Source organism: Cetorhinus maximus, chromosome 3, assembly GCF_964194155.1.
Source record: "Cetorhinus maximus chromosome 3, sCetMax3.hap1.1, whole genome shotgun sequence".
NCBI lineage: Eukaryota > Metazoa > Chordata > Chondrichthyes > Lamniformes > Cetorhinidae > Cetorhinus > Cetorhinus maximus.
In genome coordinates, this window is record NC_135881.1 from 195,110,176 (window position 1) to 195,132,817 (window position 22,642).

General features: G+C 44.5%; 1 protein-coding gene across 6 annotated transcripts in view; it reads left to right on the forward strand.

The window, feature by feature from the left end:
• Window positions 1–22,642, forward strand: part of fyco1a (FYVE and coiled-coil domain autophagy adaptor 1a) — a 197,293-nt gene that overhangs the window by 42,409 nt on the left and 132,242 nt on the right. For all 6 annotated transcript variants that reach the window (XM_078539514.1, XM_078539513.1, XM_078539519.1 and 3 more), the window contains 2 exons: window positions 5,344–5,511; window positions 11,496–11,645. In XM_078539514.1, the coding sequence (XP_078395640.1) occupies window positions 5,344–5,511; window positions 11,496–11,645 (318 nt within the window). The remainder of the gene's footprint in view (window positions 1–5,343; window positions 5,512–11,495; window positions 11,646–22,642) is intronic.

The window sequence follows — 22,642 nt, forward strand, 5'->3', positions numbered from 1 at the left end:
AGCTATTTGAAATTTAAACATTCAAGTTCTTAGCAATGCTGGAAACCAGGGACACACAAGTGTCCTTCGTGCTCAGTTTTACTGGGATGTAAAAGCTGGGAATTACGATGCTTGACATAATATGTTAGCCCTCACCTCAAATGGAAATGTTGATGCCTAGGGCAAGGGCCAGAAACACATTTTCTTTCTGGCTCTCCTTTCCCCAATCTAGAGAAATCAGAGCTACTCAGATATTTTGCTCACTTAGGCAGTGAGCAATTAGTATGGGTAAATCTGAAACTGTCTCAAGTATAGCAGAGCATATTTCCTTTATCCAGTCAATATTGCTAGTTAGCTCAAGGTCAACTAATGTGGAAATGAATTAGCCTATTAGGTAGACGGAGTTGCACAGTTTAACATTTTATGATATACGGAGTGGTAGAAAATAAATGTATCTTACTGGAAAGACTTTGATACTGTTCATTCATGAATTCTTTATAAGAAAGTAATCATTGGTTTACAGTCAGCCCCATCTCACTGGAGTGCTTTTCATCCATCTTTGAAAAGACAAAGAAATGCATGTGGCCTGATGTCCAGGATCATGGCATTTAATACTTGCAACTAGGGTTTTATTGTTAAGAGCAGAGGAGATTGAGGGGGGACATGATTGAGGTGTATAAAATTGAGGGGCATAGATAGGGTAGACAGGAAGGAAATTTTCCCCTTGTTGGAGTGATCAATAACCAGGGGGCATAGATTTAAGGTAAGGGGCAGGAGGTTTAGAGGGGATGTGAGGAAGAATCTGGAATTCTCTGCCTGAAAGGGTGGTAGAGGCAGAAACCCTCATAACATTTAAGAAGTATTTGGATGTGCACTTGCGTTGCCATGGCAAACAAGGCTATGGGCCTTGTGCTGGAAAATGGGATTAGAATAGTTAGGTACTTGTTTGACCGGCGCAGACTCGATGGGCCGAAGGGCCTTTTTCTGTACTGTAGACCTCTATGACTCTATCCCCGGGCATCACTATTGTTTTACTAAATATCAAGCAGATTGTAGAGGATGAAGCTTGCATGCAGGAATTATTAATGAAGCTCAACATGAGAAACCATCCAGCATAGATGAGTAAAATTCATATAGCTTAATCACTTCTGCGGCACAATGCCAAACAGCTTGCTGCAATTTGAACATTTTATTTCTTTATTCTTTCATGGGAAGTGGGCTTACTAGGCCATTTCAGAGGGCAGTTAAGAGTCAACCACGTGTAGGCTAGACCTGGTAAGGACGGCAGATTTCCTTTCCTAAAGGACATTAGTGAACCAGATGGGTTTTTACAACAATCGACGCTAGTTCCATGGTCACTATTACTGAGACTAGCTTTAGGGCAGAATTTTCGGGTTGTCGGGCAGGCACGGCTGGTGGGCCCAAGAGCGGCTGGGAAACAGTCCGCCGCCCCTGATCCGCCCTCAACCGCAATTTCGCGCTGGCTGACCAATTAACGGCCAGCCAATGTGAAACGCGCGTTGAAAGGCTCAGCGCTGCCGATGTAGGGGCGGGAGGAGGGCGAGCGCTGAAGTCTGCGCAGGCATGGGGGAGCGCGCAGTGAAAGCTCCCTGAAGGCAGAGAGCTGCCTCAGGGAGCTGAAGAATTTTAAAGTCAAAAATAAAGATTTGGCAAATCTGAAAAAAAATGTGCTCAGGACTCACTCACAGGAATATATACATAATAAAATTATATCGAAATATCTTTTTAAAATTAATGTCAGTAACCTCATCCCACCCATAGGCAGCGAAAAATCTCTCTTAATTAATACTTTAATGGCCTTTTAATTGTCAGTGGGTGCACGCGAGAGTTGGCAGCGCGTCCGCCCAAAATATCGCGCAAGTGAGCGATTACGTCAGGACGCTCGCCTGACATCATTGCACGCTATTTTATACCCAATCGGGGTAGGCGCTGTGGGACGTCAAATCCCGCCCTTATGTTCCAGATTTATCAATTATTTGAATTCAAATTCCGCTAGCTGCCCGAATGGGATTTGAACCCTGTATCCAGAGCATTAGCCTGGGCCTCTAGATTACTAGCCCACTAACATTACCACTGTGTCCCCACCATCCATGGACACATCCATAGATTTTCTTCTTTCATTCAAATCTGTAACTTCCTCAGATCTTCAGTAAAACTATATGGCAAGGGCACTCATAAATTCATGTTGACTCCATTTCAAAACTTCCCAAAAGAAATTCAGCTTCTGTGGTGGAAGACTGGCCCCAGTGTCCTTGGTAAACACAGAAAGGTCAATTCATTCACTCTAATGGTTATCTTAGTCACTTGATATTTCACCTTTCAGATATTTCAAAGCCCACTATTTCCTTTTTTATATGCTTGTTGTAAATATATCTGTAGTAACTCATAAACAAATACAGAAAATGCTGGAAAAACTCTGCAGGTCTAACAGCATGTGGAGGTGTGGAGAGAAAAAAACAGAGTTAACACTTCGAGTCCCTATGACTCTTCTTCAGAGCTGGGCTGTAGGTGGGAGGGGTGGGGGGGGGGGTGGGGGTGGGGGTAGAAAGAGAAAATAAGCTTCAGAAACTTGTACTGTTGAGAAAGGGGATCATGTACACGTTCGAAAGCCAGATTCTCGGGTTGTAGCTTCTTGTGTATTGGAAAGTTAATTTTAAAGATTTGTTAAAGAAGTTGAGAGCACAGGAACATCGACACCAAGGAGAAACCGTGGAACTGCGGGGATAGTGGGAAGAGTTAGATAGTGGGAACAGCATAACGGGCTGGCTGGATACAAGCAGCTACGGAAGCTCTCATGGAAATAAAGTTTGTTTTGTTTCATTAAGAAGCCTACAATGATATTTCCTTTAATATTCCAAGCTATCCTGTTACAAAGGGCTTCAACAGGGTGAATAGGGAACAAATGCATCTCCTGGTGATAAATCAAAATAAATCAGCAGTTTAACACTGTCATGAAGAAAGTGAGGAGGGTACTTAACCAGAATGGCTTTTTGCAGAATATTGTTAGAGCATGAAATCGTTTGTCAAAGGGAGTAATTGAGGCAGGCACCTTTCCATCTGGTAAAGGAAAATTGGATAAAGTTTTTAAGTAGATAAATACATTGAACTTGGGTGGGGACAGGATCAAGGCACTGGGCTTAATTTTGGATTTCTCAGGCAAAGAGTCGACAAAGGCTTGATTAGTCAATTGGCCTCTTTTGCTATCAAGGCATATAGTTCTTTTTTATTCATTCATGAGATGTGGGCGTAGCCAGCATTTTATTGCCCATCCCTAATTGCCCTTGAGAAGGTGCTGGTGAGCTGCCTTCTTGAGCTGCTGCAGTCCATGGTGTAGGTACATCCACAGTGCTGTTAGGAAGGAAGTTCCAGGATTTTGACCCAGCGACAGCGAAAGGAACAGCAATATAGTTCCAAGTCAGGATGGTGTGTGGCTTGGAGGAGAACTTCCAGGTGGTGGTGTTCCCATGAGTCTGCTGCCGTTGTCTTTCTAGATGGTAGAGGTTGTGGGTTTGGAAGGTGCTGTCTAAGGAGGCTTGGTGTGTCCCTGCAGTGCATCTTGTAGATGGTACACACTGCCACAGTGCGTCAGTGGTGGAGGAAGTGAATGTTTGTGGATGGGGCTGCTTTGTCTTAGATGGCGTCAAGCTTCTTGAGTGTTGTTGGAGCTGCACTCATTCAGGCAAGTGAAGGAGTATTCCATCACTCTCCTAACTTGTGCCTTGTAGATGGTGGACAGGTTTTGGGGAGTCAGGAGGTGAGTTAGTCGCCGCCGGCTTCCTAGCCTCTGATCTGCTCTTGTAGCCACATTATTTATATGGCTAGTCCAGTTCAGTTTTTTGGGGGATTCAGCGACAGTAATGCCATTGAATGTCATGGGGCGATGGTTAGATTCTCTCTTGTTGGCGATGGATTTGCCTGGCACTTGTGTGGCGCGAATGTTACTTGCCACTTGTCAGCCCAAGCCTGGATATTGTCCAGGTCTTGCTGCATTTGGACATGGACTGCTTCAAAATGTGAGGAGTCGCAAATGGAGCTGAACATTGTGCAATCATCAGTGAACATCCCCACTTCTGTCCTTATGATGGAAAGAGGGTCATTGAGGAAGCAGCTGAAAATGGTTGGGCCTAGGATAGTATCTTGAGATTTTGTCCAAACCTTAATTTCTATGTTAGTTGCCCTGACCAATTTCTTAAAAGGTGTTAGCCATGTCTCAGCAGTCACACTTCAATCTCTGAGTCAGAAGGTCATTGGTTCTAGCCTCACTCCAGAGACTTGAACATACAATTGAGAATGCTATTTCAATACAATAATGCTGCACTGTTGGAAGTGGTGTATTTCGGATGGGATATTAGACTGAGGCCCTTTCTGCCATCTAAAGATCACATGGCACTGTTTAAAGAAGAGAAGTAGAGGTCTGCCCAGTGAGTTAGCCATTATCTATAGGAAAATATGAAAATGACAGGCAGGAAATGACCACCCCCAATCCTACCCCACCACTTCCATCCCACCCCAAACTCTCACTTACTTCCACAGAAAATAAAGCAGAGCCAATGATAGAAAAAATACTCTGTAAAATTTCCCTCCTAGCCACCACCTCCCACTCCCCACATGCTCAAAACCAGACTAGGAGATCACACATGCCAAGTATTACCTTTAAAGATTACCTAATGTATATTTTATTAGCTCTCAACCAACATCACTAAAACAGAATTATTAATTTATTGTTGTTTGTAGGACCTTAATGTGTTCAAATTGGCTGCCTTATTTCCTACATCATAACAGTGACTACAATTCAAATACTTGGCTGAGTTTATGAAAGTTATTATCTAAATGCAAATCTTTTTCTTTATCTGCAAATCACATTTGAACCACATTACCCACAGTCCCTTCACAGGAACCTTATCACGCAAAATTTCATACCGAGCCACATGGGGTGATATTGGGACAAATATTTAAAGGTTTGGTCAAAGAGATAGTTTTAAAGAGGCTCTTAAAAGAGGATACAGAGGTGGAGGGAGTTAGGGATGGAATTCGAGAGCTTAGAGCCAAAGCAGCTGAAGGCATGGGAAGAGCAAGGAAAATCAATTAATATAAATAATCAATTCACGATACTTAAAAAAGAGCATTTATTTTTACTGCTGGGGCTCTAGCCTAAGCAGTTACAGTATTATTCATTTTACATTTACAAAAAAATTAATTGTATTAGCTTTGGAAGTGAGTGAATTTTCAATGAAATTCCCTTTGGGTTTCAAATACTGTTTAATGGGTCGGATGCCCTCACGCTTCGTAAAGTTACTGATGTCTGCTGTTTGCAGTTGACTTACTGAAATGTATTTTGAATAGTACCCAGCAGGAACTGGAAGCTGTAAAAATGGAGCTAGAAGAGTATAAACAGCACCTTGAGAAGATTCAAGAAGAGACGGAGAGAAATGAGCAAAAACTTGTGGCTGAACTAGCTGACTTGAACAGAACTAAAGAATTTCTGGAAGAGCGCTTAATCGAACTTATTAAGTATGGTGCAACAGTCAAAGTTTTTTTTTCATTCCAATAGTTAACTACTATTTGAAATATTTTAATAAGATGCTTGAGGTCTAATAATCTCTGATCATTACTATTTTACTTCATTCATTCAACTGGCATACAAGTTAGAATTTACTGCTTTTCAAGGAAAGAAGTGATGCTGCAAAAATTGTGTCCAGAGGTATACTCATTCTGAACTTTGTCCTTAGTTGATTTTCCCTGATCAGCACAAGTGTTGTCAGTTCTCCATAAGCAAACAGTGTTGTATAATTTTCAAGATTCCACTCTGGGATAAATTAGTGCTACATATTGGGCTGGATTTTGCAATCAGCAGCGCAGCTTGGCGCTAACTTAGAAGAAAACTGCCCACAAAAATCTTGTGATTTCTATGGCAAGGATTTCCCCTTACCTAATGTCCATTTGAACCTGACGCTAAATTGATGGGATCTCCAGGCGTTCAGCAGCACTGATGTCATTGTTGATGTCATCAATAAGCAGCCAATCACATTGAAGTTTTCTCACAGGCAGCAAACCAGTAAATAAAATCAACTGAATCCCTTCACTTTAAATTTAAAATTTTATAGAGAGCAAAATAAATTATTGAGACATGCACATGGGATTAAGGTAGAAGCCAAAATATCATAAACAAACTTTAAAAAAATTGTGCTGCTTTACTACAATACTCAACATTTGTGATATCCACATTACAATATACAATGAGTCTTGCATTGCTGATACCTGCATTATAATGCTTAGTGGTACCCATATTATAATACCCACACTAATAGCAAACACATTAATGTCCCAAAGAATAGCCACGATTTTGCAATAGTAATTGTTGCATGTCCCGTAGGTCTCACAAAGAGGTCCTGAGTCTTGTATGGTTGAATGCCTAACTGTTTATTGATAACACATAACTATATACATATGCACAGGGTATATCCCAAACTACGAGCTACCTCCATGCTTGCTTCTACACAGGTCTCTGTCCAATCCACAACTTGCTCTACTCTCAGATCATGTTTTTCTTTACATCACACCGTGGGTGGTACTATTTCCCACTCCCACATTAACCCTTGCTATGCCAGATACCCTTATACTACACCTCCCCCCAAGTCTTCACTGTACAATCTTGCTACCCTTTCTCCCAGCCTCAAGTCTCTGACTTTTTAAGTTCAGACGGTTTGAATTCAGATCTTGTTCTAGTCACATTTGGAGGAGTGGTAGGCTCTGTTGATTTAGGCAACCTTTGTTGACTCAGAGTTGTCGTCTGTGTTTCTGGCATTTGGTTGCCGCCTTCTGATACGCTTTTTCTACACTTTGGAGTTGAACTTCTCTTTGGCAACTCGCCATCTGCTTTGCTTTGGGACTACTGGCTTGTCCTTTCCTACCAGAGAGAGTGTTCACTCTATTTGTTATGGTACAAACCTGGTTTTGCTTCCTCTGTGTGGTCCACCGTAATCTTTATGGGAGTTGAAGGTGTCTCTCCCTGTCATTTGAATATTCCTCATCAGTGGGCTCATCTTACAGTTTGGCTTTTATCGCGACATTGTGTTTTTCCGTATGTCTCCATGCCTCACTGAGGTGTGTTCCTACCAGTTGATGTTGCTAGTTACTTGCTCCAGCATTGTCTTGCAGCTTTGTGCTTTGGCTGGTGGCTGCAGTGTCTGTGCTGTGGTGTTTCCAGGTAGTGTGACAGCAACTGGGGTTTGGACTTATTCTTCTGTTGCTGATCATTTTCCTGTGTGTCTTTCACTTGAGGTATAGAGGTAATCATCAAAAGGTTTGTCTGGTCTGACCAAAGAGGAGCTTCTGCCGCCTACAAAGAAATTGGACAAACGTCTCTGCGAAGACTGAAGACAATTCAGAGCTGAAGTCACAGTCGAGAGTCTCTTTACCATGGGCCTCTTGGGAACTTGCAGTTCCATGTAGTTGACGACAGAGGTTGTTTTGATGTCTTCTACCGTTTTAAGAAGGTTACGGGCAACACAGGCATATCTGCTCAAGAGAGAAGTCGATTGAGTGTGGCTGACGTACATGACTTTGAATATCTGTTTGTCACCATATCTTAGTGGTTCGAGGATCATGCCTACGACCAGAAGCTGGATTCCTCCAGGACCGTAGAGTGGTGTGTCTGTCGTTCACAGCCAGAGGTGTCTCAACCATGGTTCCTTATCCGAGAGGACTGTAACACTGGCTGCCGTGTCCAGTTGAAGTTGGTGAGGTGACCTTTTACTGCAGGCTTGCCCAACCTTTTTGTGAGGGGGTCCACATTTCAATTTTTTTCTCACTCAAGTTGCTGATGAGCAAATTTTGGCAAGATAAAGTTTGGCACAACATTAAGCATTGATTTTTTTAAAAATTCATGTCAAAGCAATAAATAATTTCAAAAAAAGAGTAATTAATGAAAATGATCACTTTTTTGCTTAAGAAGCAGAGCTAGTGAGACAGACTAGGCCCAAAGTCCTGGTCACCAGGGAAGGGGTGGGGATTGGAGCCGAGCTAAGGAGTTAGGTGTTACTAACTCTGACGTTGTGTTCTCCTCTGGTGGCACAAACTCCAAGCTGGCCTTGGCGGAATTCATATGAAAGTGGGGATTGGAAGCGGGTTGCCTTTCAGCCTGGTGTTCCTCTTCTCTTGGCCTGGTTTGTGGATAGGTTTTGTGTGTGTGTCCCGCTCACTCCCAGTCTCAGGGTTCTCACTCTAAATCATTCACTCACACAGACCCGCTCACAGACTCACTCACTCAGTCCTCACCCGGGCCTGGGAGATTTGAACATTATACCGAGGAGGACACCGTGAAGAGACTGGCTTCCTCACTTTGCCCTGTCTGGGACTCCAGCTGCCCTGGGCTGGCAGGGGCCAGCTGGGCACTGTTGCTGCGACCCTGCTGATCCTTGTGGCCTCCCCAACCCTGCTCAGCCATTTTGAGCCTTGTGCTCCATTAGGTGGCTAGTGCCTGTGTGGGAGGGTGAGAGAGAGGGTGCGTGGCCAAAGGCAGAGAGAGTGCACACTGGGGGGGGGTAAAAAAGAGAAGCTACTCGCCTTCACACTTTATCACTGCTCCCACATTCAGAAACTCTTTCTCTACCAAATTTTATGCTGATAGGCTCACCCGCAGCAAGCATGTGAGAGAAAAGGCCTGATTGGAGGAGCAGCTCCTTTACAGAATCTTTCATTGAACTTACCCATAGTTTGAACAGTGAGTCTTCAGGCCGGATACAAAAGCTTGGGGAGTCGGATAGTGGCCTGCGGCCTTGGGTTGGACAAGCCTGGTTTACTGAGATGTCTGCATTCCAAAAATAGCATCCTTGACTCACCCAAGAAGAACGGTTGGGTGTCTTCCTGCTGTGGTACATCAATCTAATGGATTGTCGTGGGATCCTCCGCCTGTCTATGCACCTTAGCTTTACATAGCTTTACGAAGTGTCCTAGGTGGTTGCAATTGAAACACTGCACTGAGATGCTAGACATAGCTTGCCTGTGAGGTATTTTGGCTCCGCAGCACTAACATGGTCTCCCACACTCTTGTGTTCTGTTTGGGTATTGCCTTCCTTGGCCTGAAGTCTCTTTACCCCTTTGTTAGCTAGACAGTTAGAGTTGCTCTGTACCATGGCTTGCTTTCACCCTGTAAAATGGCGAATTTCAGACTGGATGATTATTTGGATGGCCTTTTCCAGAGTCAGATCTTCCTTGGCTTGTGGTATATATTGAAAGGGCATCATCAGCCACTCTGACAACAATTCTGTCCCTTTTTTGAGTTCTAACTTACTATCACCGTAGTCATAGCCTTCAGCCAATCTGTATAATTAATTTATAAAAGTGTCAACTGGTTTGCCAGGCTGTTGAACACATTTGTTGAATTTCACTCTCTCTAAACTTTTGTTGCTTCTTAGATTAAAATATGTATTGAAGGATTTTAGAACCTCATCAAATTTATCTGAGGACTCATTTATTCCTTGCATCACAATAACATCATCAACTATCGGACCCATTGAATAAAGTAGTGTACTCACTTGTTCAGCTTCTGTCTTTTTATCTAATCCTGAAGCTATCATGTACATTAAAAATCTTTTTCCACCAAAGCCCCCAAATTTGTGTTTGGTCTGACCTTTGGATCAGTCCAAATTGCCCTGTTCATGTTGATCTGTTGTCCATGGTTGCTTTAAAGTTCAGGTGAGTAAAGCTTTAAATGCTGTGCATGTTTTAAAGATGGCGCCGCAGCAACTGTTTTTTCAAAGAGTCTGTCCGCGCTTGTTGTGTTTGGCAGACTCCTGTGGCGATGGCAGTCCTGACCTCTTTGTCTTTAGGTTTGTGTAGCGATTTACTCGATATTGGAGGATTTTACAACTGATTCCCGGCTGTGGCTGCATTATTTAAACCTTCTGCTTCTTTTTTTTTTCTTACAATAAGCTTAGCTGCCACGTGATACGCTGCCGATTCTGACTCCGGCTGGCCGCAGTGATTTCAGAAACGGGCTGCTTTGACTTCTTTACGGCACTGAAGCTTTTTAAGCTAGTCCTGGCTTAGAACTGAATATTTTGCTCACCCCTGCTAGATCTTTTGACTCTGGACTCTGTGAGCATTCACAATTTTTTTTTTATTCTTTCATGAGATGTGGGCATCACTGGCAAAGCCAGCATTTGTTGCTCATTCTTAATTGCCCTTGAACTGAACAGTTTAGAGGGCAGTTAAGAGTCAACCACATTGCTATGGGTTGGAGTCATATGTAGGCCAGACCGGGTAAGGACAGCAGGTTCTTCCCCACTTTGACCCTTACGAGATCTTGTGAAGTCCTCAGCTGCACAGCGGAGCTTTTTTCTTCTGCCTTGCTGCTTCCAATTCTGCAATGGAACTTCTTTCAGATGATTCCCCTCTGTGTCTTTGCTTCAGATGCTTTCAGTCAGGTCAGAATGCCGCTTCCTTAATTTTCAGTTTCTGCTGCAGCTTCTCTGAGGTTCTGGATTTTTCCATCAGCTGCCACCAAGCTGTATGTTCAGTAGGTCTCAAAAAGTGGTTCTGAGTCTTGTATGGTTAAACATTAACCATATATTGGTAACACTTAACTATGTACATATATACAGGGTTATAGTCCAAGCTAGGAGCTAACTTACATGCTTGCTTCTACACGGATCTCTGTCCAATCTACAACTGACTCTAGTCTCAGGTCATGCATCTCTTTACATCACACTGGGCAGTACTGTTTCCAAGTCCCGGATTAACCCTTGCAGTGCCAGATATCCTTATACTACAGTAATGATGGCAAAACTGTTAGCAAATTCTGGAACCCACAAATGCACAGTTAAATGCAGAATCCAGAAGTTGCTGTCACTGAATATACATTTCTCCCCAGACTTCAATCAAATAGAAACTACTAAACTGACTAAAGCATGTACTTTTACCCTATAAGTCTCGCTGTAAAAGCCCTTGACCAAGTTACACCTTGTTGAATGAGGTATAACTAAGTTTTCAACAGTGTTCTAGGTCTATAATTATTGCTCAACAGCCTCACTGGCCCAGAGAGGGTAATTTTATATTAATGGAATGTCAAATATTTCCATTATGCTAAAAAAAAAATCACATTCTTTTGAAACAAAATAAGCTTATTTTTTCAAAAATTTGATATTTTGGCTTCTTAATCCCATATGTACGTCCCAATCATTTCTTTCTGTAAATTTTTAATTAAAAGTGAGAAAAATCAGTTTTTTTCACTTCCTGGTTTGCTGCCTGTGAAAATACCTCAGTGCGATTGGCTGCTTACCCTACTTGATGATGTCACTGCTGTTGGGCGCTTAGCGATCCCCTTGTCTTGGTGCCAGATTCAAACTAACATCTGTAAAGGGGAATCTACGCCTCGGAGAACACTGGTTCTTTGTACGCAACTTTCCCCAAGGTGGATGGAGCAACACTATCTGCATTAGCAATACCCATATATCTTTGTTCATAAGTATATTTTATTTGTTTTTATTTCTCAGAGATAAGGATGCTCTGTGGCAAAAATCTGATGCTTTAGAATTTGAGCAAAAGCTCCGCGCAGAAGCACGATGGCTTGGGGACAGGGAGGTTAACTACTGTCTGGATTGCCAAAGTCAGTTTACGTGGTGGTTACGTCGGCATCATTGCAGGTACGCCTTTAAAATGTAACATTTAATGAGAGAGATTTCAGTGGCTCAGTGTCAAAAGCTGGTTGGAATTTTTAGCCTTTACGCTCAACCACCTGTGATTGTTTTACTCATTCACTTTGGTGGATGGGTAAGTGCAGAACTGTAAAACTCTGGCTATCATTTTCATGCTAGATTGTCAACCCATTTGTAATAAATGAGTGGAAAATCCAGCTCAAGTTGCCTTCTGAGGAGCCCACATAATTCCCAACTGTGTTATGTAGCTCTTTATCAGAAGGCTATTCAGCAATTTCACATTTATGTAATGAACTGCTGCTGTATTTGTTTACATCACATTTTCAGATGTTTTTGAGGGATTTAATGAGGCCTTCTGTATAATCTCAGTAGAAAAAAAACTTGTATTTTGAGAGATGTTATAATATTCAAGTTTTAAATGAGAAGGAAATTATAGGTAGTAACCTTTAATGTAAATTTATTTAATTAGATTTATAATTGCTTATTTTCTTGTAGGATTACTTTTGTTTTTCTATGGATAACCATATTAGTGACACCTGCAGCACAGATAATCATGTTAGTCATACCCAAATTGCAAACTCCCACATTACAATGCTCACATCAGTAATATACATAGCATAATATAATACAATTACATAAAATATACAGCACAGAAAAATCCCATTCAGCTCAACTAGTCTGTGCTGTTGCTTATATTCCACAGGAGTGTCGCCCCATTCAATCTGCATCATCTCAACCTTTCTGTCATGATACCTTGGTTACAGTTCAAACCCCTGCATTTGTAAAGCCAGTGACAGTTAAACTCACATCACATCAGTGACATCCAGATCAGTAAATACTTCTTTTGTAATAAATATCCACATCAATACTCTCCGTATCTCAGTACTCATGTTGGTGATACTTGTAATCATAATGGTAATGGTTTTTCACATTACACTGTCCAAATCTGTGCTGCCCATGTGGCAGTGCATACACCATGTTACCCTGATTATTAATACTCTCATTACCTGTGTTATTGATACCTATATTATCCACATGACTTAGACATTCTTCATTCTGAGTCAGAAGATCCACCTCAGAACTTGAGCATGTAATCCAGGCTGATACTTCAGTGCCGGTTCAGTACTGAGGGAGTATTGCATTGGAGGTGTAAGCTGCGAAATTGGATAATCCCCAAAAGTAGAGATTGCAATGAGCAGTTAACCCTCGCCTGTTGCTTCTGAAGCAGGGAGCAGGCAAACTTTCTGCTGCCTGCTCAATTAAATGATTGTAGAGTGCAGCCAGCACTACATGTGCTTTGGTGGCTGCGCACCTAATCAGGAGGTGCAAAATCATGAAAGGCTCGCACCAGTTCAAGCTAATCCGCAAAACTCAAAACCAGTCTTCACTTCTTAAAGGGGAGTTACACTTTGACTGCAACAGGTGCTGGAAGTCATTCTGAGAGTGCGTTTGACCTGGGAAAGATACCAGGATGGCACAACATAGCAGAGAGGGGGACTCCAAGGTTTCCTGGCGCTGCACTGGAGGCCTTGGTGCTGGAAGTGGAGAGGAGGAAAGATATCACCTAACCACAGGAGGCCCTCCAGACAACTCTCAGAAGGCAGTAGGACCATATAGGTGAAAGGTTGTTTCCAGGAGTCTAGTCAAGCAGACTTAGATGCAGTGCCGCAAGAAGCTTAATGTCCTCATAAGAGTGGCAAAAGTCAGAGGATGTATCTTCAAATGCTGTATTCCACCAACTGCACCACTAGCTTCATACAATGCTCAATGCACCACACCCCATCACTCATCTATCAACAATCTCTATCAATCCAGACTCGTACCTAGCATTCATAGCTTCAGCTCACCCTCACATAGTTAGCACTGCTGGAAGCCTCATACCCGCATCTCATAGCTTGCAGACTCTGCCAACTATTCAACCGTGACAATCACATCATCCAAATACATTCACCATGCTCACTGACTTTTCCCCCTCTCTTGCAGGGCAAGGTGACACTTAACTGGAGGCAGCAGCACTCAACTAGTGAGGGACAGACATGGCTGTATGTCTATACCCCCATGAAGGAGACTCTACTTGCCATGACTGAGGTCGTGGCCAGTCGTGGGACTGAAATCACCACAGATGGTATCCTGAAACTTAACCCTCCTTCCCTCATCTCACTTCCCCCTCATCTCTTCTGATTTTCTTCTGATTTACAAGCTGAAGATCGTGTAAGCATGCACCTCTTGCTTGCCCCCAGCCCTACCCACACCACAACCCTAATCTTCTGCCTTTCTTCTTCCAGATACACAAGAACTACAACCTGGCCAGGCAGTTGTAGAAGTGCAGAAAGACAGTTATGAAGAAGACTTGCTCTTACACCTGCATCCACTATCTCAGATACTGGTGCTGCATGTACTTTAGAAGATAGCTTAGGAATGGGATCTGTACAGCTGAGAAACCAGGCATGAGTGACCTGCAACTAGGGAAGGGGACAAGAGTAGCACAGGGCTAGCTCTCTGGTGGCACTGTCACACACGAGTTCTGCAGCAGAGCATTTAGTTGAGGATTTCAGTGGGGCAGCCTACTGATAGGTATACAAACTGAGATCCTCACCGAAATGGTGCCTGGTACAGCTAGCACCAGGAGTGTTTGCATATGCCGTGGATGCCATTTTGGAGGCAAAACAGCACTCGTAGTGGTGAAAAACCAGGCACTACCAAACTGAATTTCATGACCCTAGCCTTTTGGATGGGTTTTAATGGTCCTGCCAGGAGTTAAGCCCCCACCAGCTGTCAGGGTCATAGGAACAGAAAAACATTTCCATCATGTCACGGTGCAGTCCATTATGAAGAATCGATCCAGCAGATACACCTGTATTGCTGAGATTCACATTAGTGATGCCCCCACATATAAATATTCATCTTAATGACTACATCACAATTCCTGCTTCAGTGGTGCCCATATAACAATGCAAACATCAGTGAGAACTTTGTCACCATGCAAACACATCGAATTGCCTAAATGAGTGATCTCAGCATCACAAAATCCTCAGTGGAATAACACTATTACTGATGCCTACGTTAGTAATAATTGATACCCATTCATAACAGCGCCTACCATAATCATACCACATCAGTAATATGCGTCACACAGTACCCAAGTAACTGGTACCGACTGCACAATATCGACATGATTGCTACATACCCATGCTTTGATACCCACAGCACTATACCAGCCATAGTAATAAGCTCATTACAGGTACCTGCATTAATAGATCCACCTCACTCTAGTCCAAATAAAGTCTAAATACATGAAAATTCTCAATCCATGACATTTCCATTAGATTAACCATACCACCAATACCTACATTAGTGATAACATTATTGGTGATACCCACATTGTGATAACTGTATTGCAAAAGGTTGCATTAATGTTTTCACATTATAACACCTCCATTTGTAATACATCCAGTAATGATACTCAATTAGCGAGGCCATGCCGTAACACCCACGTTACTGATAAACGCTTCAATAATACCTACATAGTGTGTGTTTGTATTCGAAACATCCACATTGTACCATTCACATCCCCACATCAGTCACAACCACACAATATAATGGGCAGAATTTTTAGGTCGGCTTGTAGGTGCGCACCCGACACGTCTGACTGAGAAATGAAGTGCGTTGACGTTGGCCGAATGTGCCAACGTCAACGCGCACTCTCGCGATATTTCGCTCGGCGGGCGCGCGATGAAGATGGAGGCGCGCACGCCATTAATTAACTGGCCAGTTAAGTCCTTTGAGACACCCATTGTCCCGGGGTTTACATGGCCCGTGCGATTTTCAGGCTGTCACATGGGCTAAACGGGCAGGCAGGCAAGCCATATTTTCAAAAACGTCATCCACTGGTGGGATAAGAGGGGTGAGTGCGCTTGTTAATGCGAGTAGTTTCTACTTTAGCTTGTAACTTGCTGCTGCTTGCTTGTGTGAACAGGGCATCTTCATTCGCTTCAGAGCTGCTTTGACAGAAATAAGAGGCTTCAGTTCAGCACTCAGTGTTGTTTTCCAGGCCCCCGGAGGATTCATACCACTTGGGGCCTTCCAGGTATCAGACAGCCTTCCCTTATCCTGGGAATGGGGATTGTGGTCTCCACTGAAGGCACCTTTTCTGGAAGAAGAAAGGGGCAGAAGTGGGAGGACGCCAGGAGTCCCTATTCAGTGTCCAGGGGAGCGACCTCTGGGAGGAGAGGCGCAGGCACAAGGGCTGCAGGGCCAACAGGAAGTCCAAGATGGAAGGGGCCACAGAAGACGCCACTATCCTGCCAGGGTTTACAGGCGGCGATGCAGCTACCTCAATATGTCTGAGGTGCAATGACGAAGGAGGCTCCACCTCAAGAGAAACAGTGACCTCCATCTGTCAGAGGATCAGCCCTGAGATCAGCTCTGACTCTGTGGGTGGACATCCCATGCCAGTGGCTCTGAAGGTCACTGTGGCCCTCAACTTTTACATCTCTGGCTCGCTCCAGGGGCCAGCAGATGACGTTTGTGGAGCCTTCCAATCAGCTGTCCACAGTTGTGTCAAGCTGATGACAGACGCTCTGTTCAGGCATGCATTGACTTTCTTTCACTACTGTACAGACGAGCCCAGCCAGGCAGAGCGAACCAGAGGCTTTGCAGCGATCGCTGGTTTACCCGTATCCAGGGTGCAATTGACTGCACGCATGTGACCATCGGGTGAGCCAGGTGCCTCCGTCAACAGGAAGGGGTACCACTCCATGAACGTGCAGATAGTGTGTGACCATAGGATGCAGATTCTGCAAGTCTGTGCAAGGTACCCTGGCAACTCCCATGACGCTTCATGCTGAGACATTCCCAAGTGCCGAGGCTCTTCAATGCTCCAGCCTGACTGGATGGATGGCTGTTAGGTATCAAGGGCTATCCCCTCAAAAGGCTCATGATGCCTCTCTGCCATCCAAGAACAGAGGCCGAGCAGCGGTACAACAGAAGCCATGGGTCCACAAGGGCAGTGGTAGCGAGAGCCATAGATCTTCTCAAGGTGTGCTTCCGACGCCTGAACCGTTCAGAGGGTGCACTTCAATACCCCCCAGATCGTATGTCACTGATAGTGGTTGGGTGCTGCACTCTCCACAATCTGGCACTGGAAAGGGGGGACCCATTGGAGGAAGAAGATCTTGACGCAGCTGCTCAGGCAATAGACGATGAGTCTAGTAGTGAGTCTGAGGACGAGCACGGTCAGGATAATGCTGAGGGCATAGAAGCTGACCCGGGCAACCTCCAGGGAGGCAGGGATGCTTTGATCCAATGCTCTTTCAGCTAGCCTACCAAATAAGAACAACCACCACTACATGCCAGGACTGCAGGCTCCATACTCATTCCCTGACAGGAACATTTGCTTGGTCAACAAGGTGCACTATGTGCCATTTCAATAAAGTTTAATGAGAAACAAGTCACTCATAACATCATGGGTTACCCTGCACCTGCAGAACAAATTAAACACCCAGAGGCTTGTTGTACAAAAACACATTTAACTTTATGGTAGGCACCATATCATTAACAAATGAAATTCAGAGGTGTTCTCCATCACACCAAATAAGAATTAAATTAAAAGTGGGGAAAACAAATATCACCCGTGCTCAGGCCTTGTTGTGATTAAGGTGCTTTAAGTTTGCGCTTGCAGGTGCTATGTGTAGGTGCTCCCTCCTTCTGGCCCGTGGAGCCTGTGCTGGCCCCACCTGGGAGGGAGCAGCTAGTGCCACGGCTGGCATCTCCCCAGTCGCTGCTGCCTCATCAGATGCCACAGTCACTGGCAGAGGGGCGGAGGAGCTGCTGCCCTCACCTGGAGCACCCTGAGAGGAGCCTGCAGAGATGACAGGTGGCTCGTGCGCCAACGTGAGGTCACTCTGGACCTCCCTGCTCACCATTGATGGACGGGCACCTAGCTGGGATATTGGGTGCCCAATCCATCTCCCACACTGACAGTGACCACCTGAGGTCATTGCTAGTGTGAGGGCTTGCGGGTCCAAGCGCAGCCCCAGGAACCCCTGATTCAGCTCCGGGAGGAGCCTCTCCATGAGAGTCGCCACTCTCTCCATGGAGGAGGCATTGTGCTCAGCCATGAGGGTCATTGCTTTGCTCATGCTCCGCAAGGACTCCTCTGCAATGGAGAACATCGCACGTATTCCCTCATGTATCTCCACCAGATTCTCCTGCACACCCTGCTGGATGTCCAGCATCTGCAGAGCTCATCATTAGCCACCAACTGAGCATTATCCTGGTCCCAGCACTCCTCCGACTGCCGGCGCCCTGGGCACTCTCTGCCTCTGTCTGCACCTCAAGCGAGTGTGAAGTGCCCTCACCAATGTGCTCCGAGATACTACTGGCCGATCTAATGCCTACTAATGCTGGAATCTGTACTGATGCCTACTTGGCAGAGGGTGTGACGCAGGTGCATTCTATTAGGTGCTGTCCTCTGGGGTCAGTGGTGGGCCTTCAGGCTTCTCACCCCAACGGGCTGCTAGTGAGCCTGAAAGGAAGAACAAGGACATGTCATTAGTTGAAGCCATTACGCTGGTACTGTGCATGCCTGGCACCCGGATGAGACAGAGATATGCATCAGGGTGCCCTTGTCTTTCCGTTATCAATGGAGATTTCAGGTTTGAGGCTTACATCTATATAGAGACTACAGTGGTATGGTTGCAATGACAGACATTCTGACCTCAGTGCACTGCACTCTTATCTCCCTGTGACACCCCAACCTCATTGCGCTGGTTGATCTAGGGCATAGGTCATAATGGGTCAAGATGAGTAGGCGGGGCGGTCTCCTGCCAATCTGCAACCTCTCGGCATTGTTATGGGATGCTTTCTCTTGAAAGGATAGAGGAGCATTGATTAGTCCACCCTGTACCTGCATTGCCATTGCAGCCTGGCCAACCCCACCTGAGGAATACCTCAGGCTCAGCTGATTCATGACCCTGGAGCCACAAGACACTCAGTCCAATTAGCCAGGGTTCACCCCCTTGCCCAGATGCTTCCTCTTTGACATTTGCCACCCAAACTGTAACACCTGTGAGATCCATGGGGGGCATAGGCAGCTCTTAACTATTGTACTAAGCCACCCATGCCAAAACGGTACTCACCCTTCCCGATTTCAGGAGATCGTTGAAGCACTTCCGGCACTGGACCCATGTGCACCTCACCACATCAAGGCTGCTGACCCTGGATGCCACCTCCTCCCAGGCCCTTTTGATGGGGGGAGGGGGTGGGGAGGAGGGGCAGACCTCCTCCTCCCGTCCCTGGGGACAAAGATTTCTCGCCGTGCTGCCACATCCTCCAGGAAGACAGTGATGCACTTGTCAGAGAAATGCGGGGCCGACTGCCCCACTGACCTGCCCTCCCACCTGCCGTGTCCACCAGCAACCGGATCCATCATGACAACTTTGCGTCCCTCCATGGCAGCCTTCAGGGGCTGCTTTTGAATTGGTTGCCGGTTTGCCATTGGACCTGGCAAACATTGAGCTCCCGTCCCCGCCCGCCCGCCCCTTCTCGCTGCTGCCGTGTTTAACGCTGGGCGGGCCTTAATTGGCTCGCCCGCATAAAATCGCGGTGCGGAGCCTTATTGCGGGCAGCGGTTGGGTTTCCGACCACCCCTGACGAGCGAAAATTTCTGGCTAATAGCCCAAATCCCAGTACCCACATTTGTGACACACTTATCATGATATCCATGCCATGACCTATGTAATGATGTCCAAGTTAGTGATATGCACATTAGACACATGGGGCTGAGTTTTGCTGTCGGCGATCAGGGGGTGGGGCCCACTCGCCAACACCTAAAATGATGCGGGATGTTATCCAGCCCCATTTAAATATTCAGGAAGGCGGGGGCACAGCAAAATCAGCTATGCGCCCACCAACCTGTCAATGGCCAATTGAGGCCATTGACAGGATCATTGAAACAGTTAAAGGACCTGCCCGTCCAACCTTAAGGTTGGCGGGCAGGCCAGCAGCCCCGGCAGCAAATAGAGAAAACATGAAACCTCATCCACCGGCGGGATGAGGTTCCATGTAGGGATTTAAAGAGTTTAATAAAGTTTTAGTGTAATTTATGAACATGTCCCATCTCATGTGACATGAGGGGGACATGTTAATGATTTTTTTTTTCTATTTTTAATGCTTTTAAAAGTTGTCAGCGATCTCCCTGAGGCAGCACTTAGCCTCAGGGAGATGTGCGGTCTTTCGTGCGCACTCTCGCTTTTGGGGAATCCCCCTCCCCGCCCGCACAGGAAGCGTCACGTAAAATGGCGGCGAGGCCCGCTTCTCCGGCGGGGATCGGCTCCCCACCCGCTGGAGATTGGGCCAGGCCCGCCCGTCCGTCAGGCAGAAAATTCTGCCCAGGATTACAATACTCCAGCCATGGTAACACCCATCTCAGTAATAGCCATGTTATAATATCCAAAACACAGTACTTAAATTAATATTCCCATGTCACTATGCACATATCAGTGATAGCCACTTCCTCAGTAATGGAATATATTATAAATGTTACAAAAGCCAGTGATAACTCAGATTACTGCCTTTCCCTAGCAAGGATTTTATTGCCGATTTTAAAAACCTGTGCTTTTTTTGGGTGCTAAGTCTTTATTTTTAGCATAGGGAGCAAATCAGGGGAAAGCTAAAAAAGTGGCATGGAAATGTGTTCCAATGTAAATAAGTTTGCAAGTTCATGAAATATCTTAGTACTGAAATACATTTCTAATATTTGTAAATGAACTACACTCTCTAAAATATTGGCTGCTAAAACGTTATGCTTGAAATGACTCATCACCGGCATCATATTACACAATTATTTTTTAAAGCCTGACAAAACACAAAACAGCTGATGCTAAAAGTTTAATTTTGCAGCTTGTATTTTGATTGTTGTATTGCAAGTATTGTGTACCGTCTGTCCATTTTGTTAACAGCATTTTACACCTTAAGTGTCTTTAGATACGTTTCATTTTGTATATTTTGTTTAAGCAATCATCATTATTCCATAGAATAATCACGCTTAATGGACAAATAGTGATGCATATTTTCAATCCTTGTGTTTTATCTCCATTCTAAAAATACCCTTACTTCACTTAATTGAATCATTTGAATGTGCTGATCAGTGCTGTACGTCAGACTTGTGCTTGATTGGCCAATGATCAGCATGCTGCTTATTAATAATAAAGGTTATTGCATTTTGTTGCAATTACTCTTCACTTTCTTATTGGCACTGCAGATTAGTTGTGGTGAGGTGACTGCATTTAAACTGTCTTATAAAAGCTCCTCTAAATTCTTGAACAACTTAGGTCACATTACCTCCCTTCTTGGATGAGCATACATCATATTAGTGACATTGTCACGTATATTTCAAGTATTATCACTGCAGTGTGTGTGAAAATGTCACAGACTCCATGCAAGCGCATTTTGGGATCCACTAAGACCATGGGATTTATTTGCAGGTCCAAAATCAGGTGATTTTTTTTTCCCCAACATGCTGGAAAAATCTGAGAATTTATCAGTGGAAATTAGGTTTAAAAAACAATTTTTAAGGACTGTGGTCATCCATGATACTGCATTACTGATATCCTGATACTCAGGTTAATGATACATATGTTGCAGAAACTGAAGCAAAATAACCCACATCAGAATACCCAACTCAGTTTGTATGTCGGTAATAACCACAGCAGTCACATCCTTGCTAAATGATTAAATCACGAGATTCTTACCACATTACTGACACTGCATCAAGTTACAACACTGATAATAGTGACACCACATTAATGAAACCCATGTTAAAATAAACAAATTACATATCCATATTAGTGACATCACATTAATGATACTCAGGATAAAATAAACAAATTACAACACCCATAATAGTGATACCACATTAACAATATCCAGGTTAAAATAAACAAATTGCAATACCCACATCAATGATACCCACATCCATAACTGAGGCGTACAATCAGAATCCTGCCTCGTGTGATTCTGGTTCAACTAGGAGCTTTCTCCTAAGCAAGCTTTTCTAATCACATATAGATCATTGGTAAAATCATATTTGTAATTTTATATGGGCCAGCATTTTTCTGTCAGCGATTGGGGGGCGGGGCCCACTCGCCGACACGTAAAATGACACGCGGTGACATCAGGCGGAACTCCCAACATCACCGTGCCCCATTGGGAAAAATTTTCAGGTAGGCGGGGGCTCAGCAAAATCAGCTGTGCGCCCGTCAACCTGTCAATGGCCAATTGAGGCCATTGATAGAGTCATTTAAGTAATCAGTGGACCTGCCCGTCCAACCTTAAGGTTGGCGGGCAGGCCGGGAGCCCTGGTGGGCATTAGAAAAAGCATGAAACCTCATCCATGGCGAGCGGGCTCCATGGGCGGGATGAGGTTTCATGCAGGTTTTCAAACATTTAATTAAAGTTTTTAAAAGTTATGGACGTGTCCCAACTCATGTGACAGTGTCACATGAGGGGACATGTCAGGGATTTTTTTTTTTCTATTTTTAATATTTTTCAATGTGCAGCTGATCTCCCTGAGGCAACACTTTGCCTCAGATATCAGAAAGGACGAGAATTTTAAAATCAAGATTTGCTTGACAAGGTCAGTGAGCACAGGGATGACAGGTGAACGGGACTTGGTGCGAGTTAAGATGCGGGCAGCAGAGTTTTGGATGACCTCTAGTTTATGGAGGATAGACTGTTGGAGACTAGCCAGGAGTGTGTTGTTATAGTCAATTCTAGAGGCAACAAAGACATGACCGAGGGCTTCAGCAGCAGAAAAGCTGAGAAGCAAAGTGGGGCAAAGTCACAGAGGTGGAAATGGATAGTTGTAGTGACAAAGCGAATATCTGATCAGAAGCTCAACTTGGAGTCAAATATGACACCAAGATGCGAACAGACTCGTTTAATCACAGATTGTTGCCAGGGAGAGAGATGAAATCGATAACTAA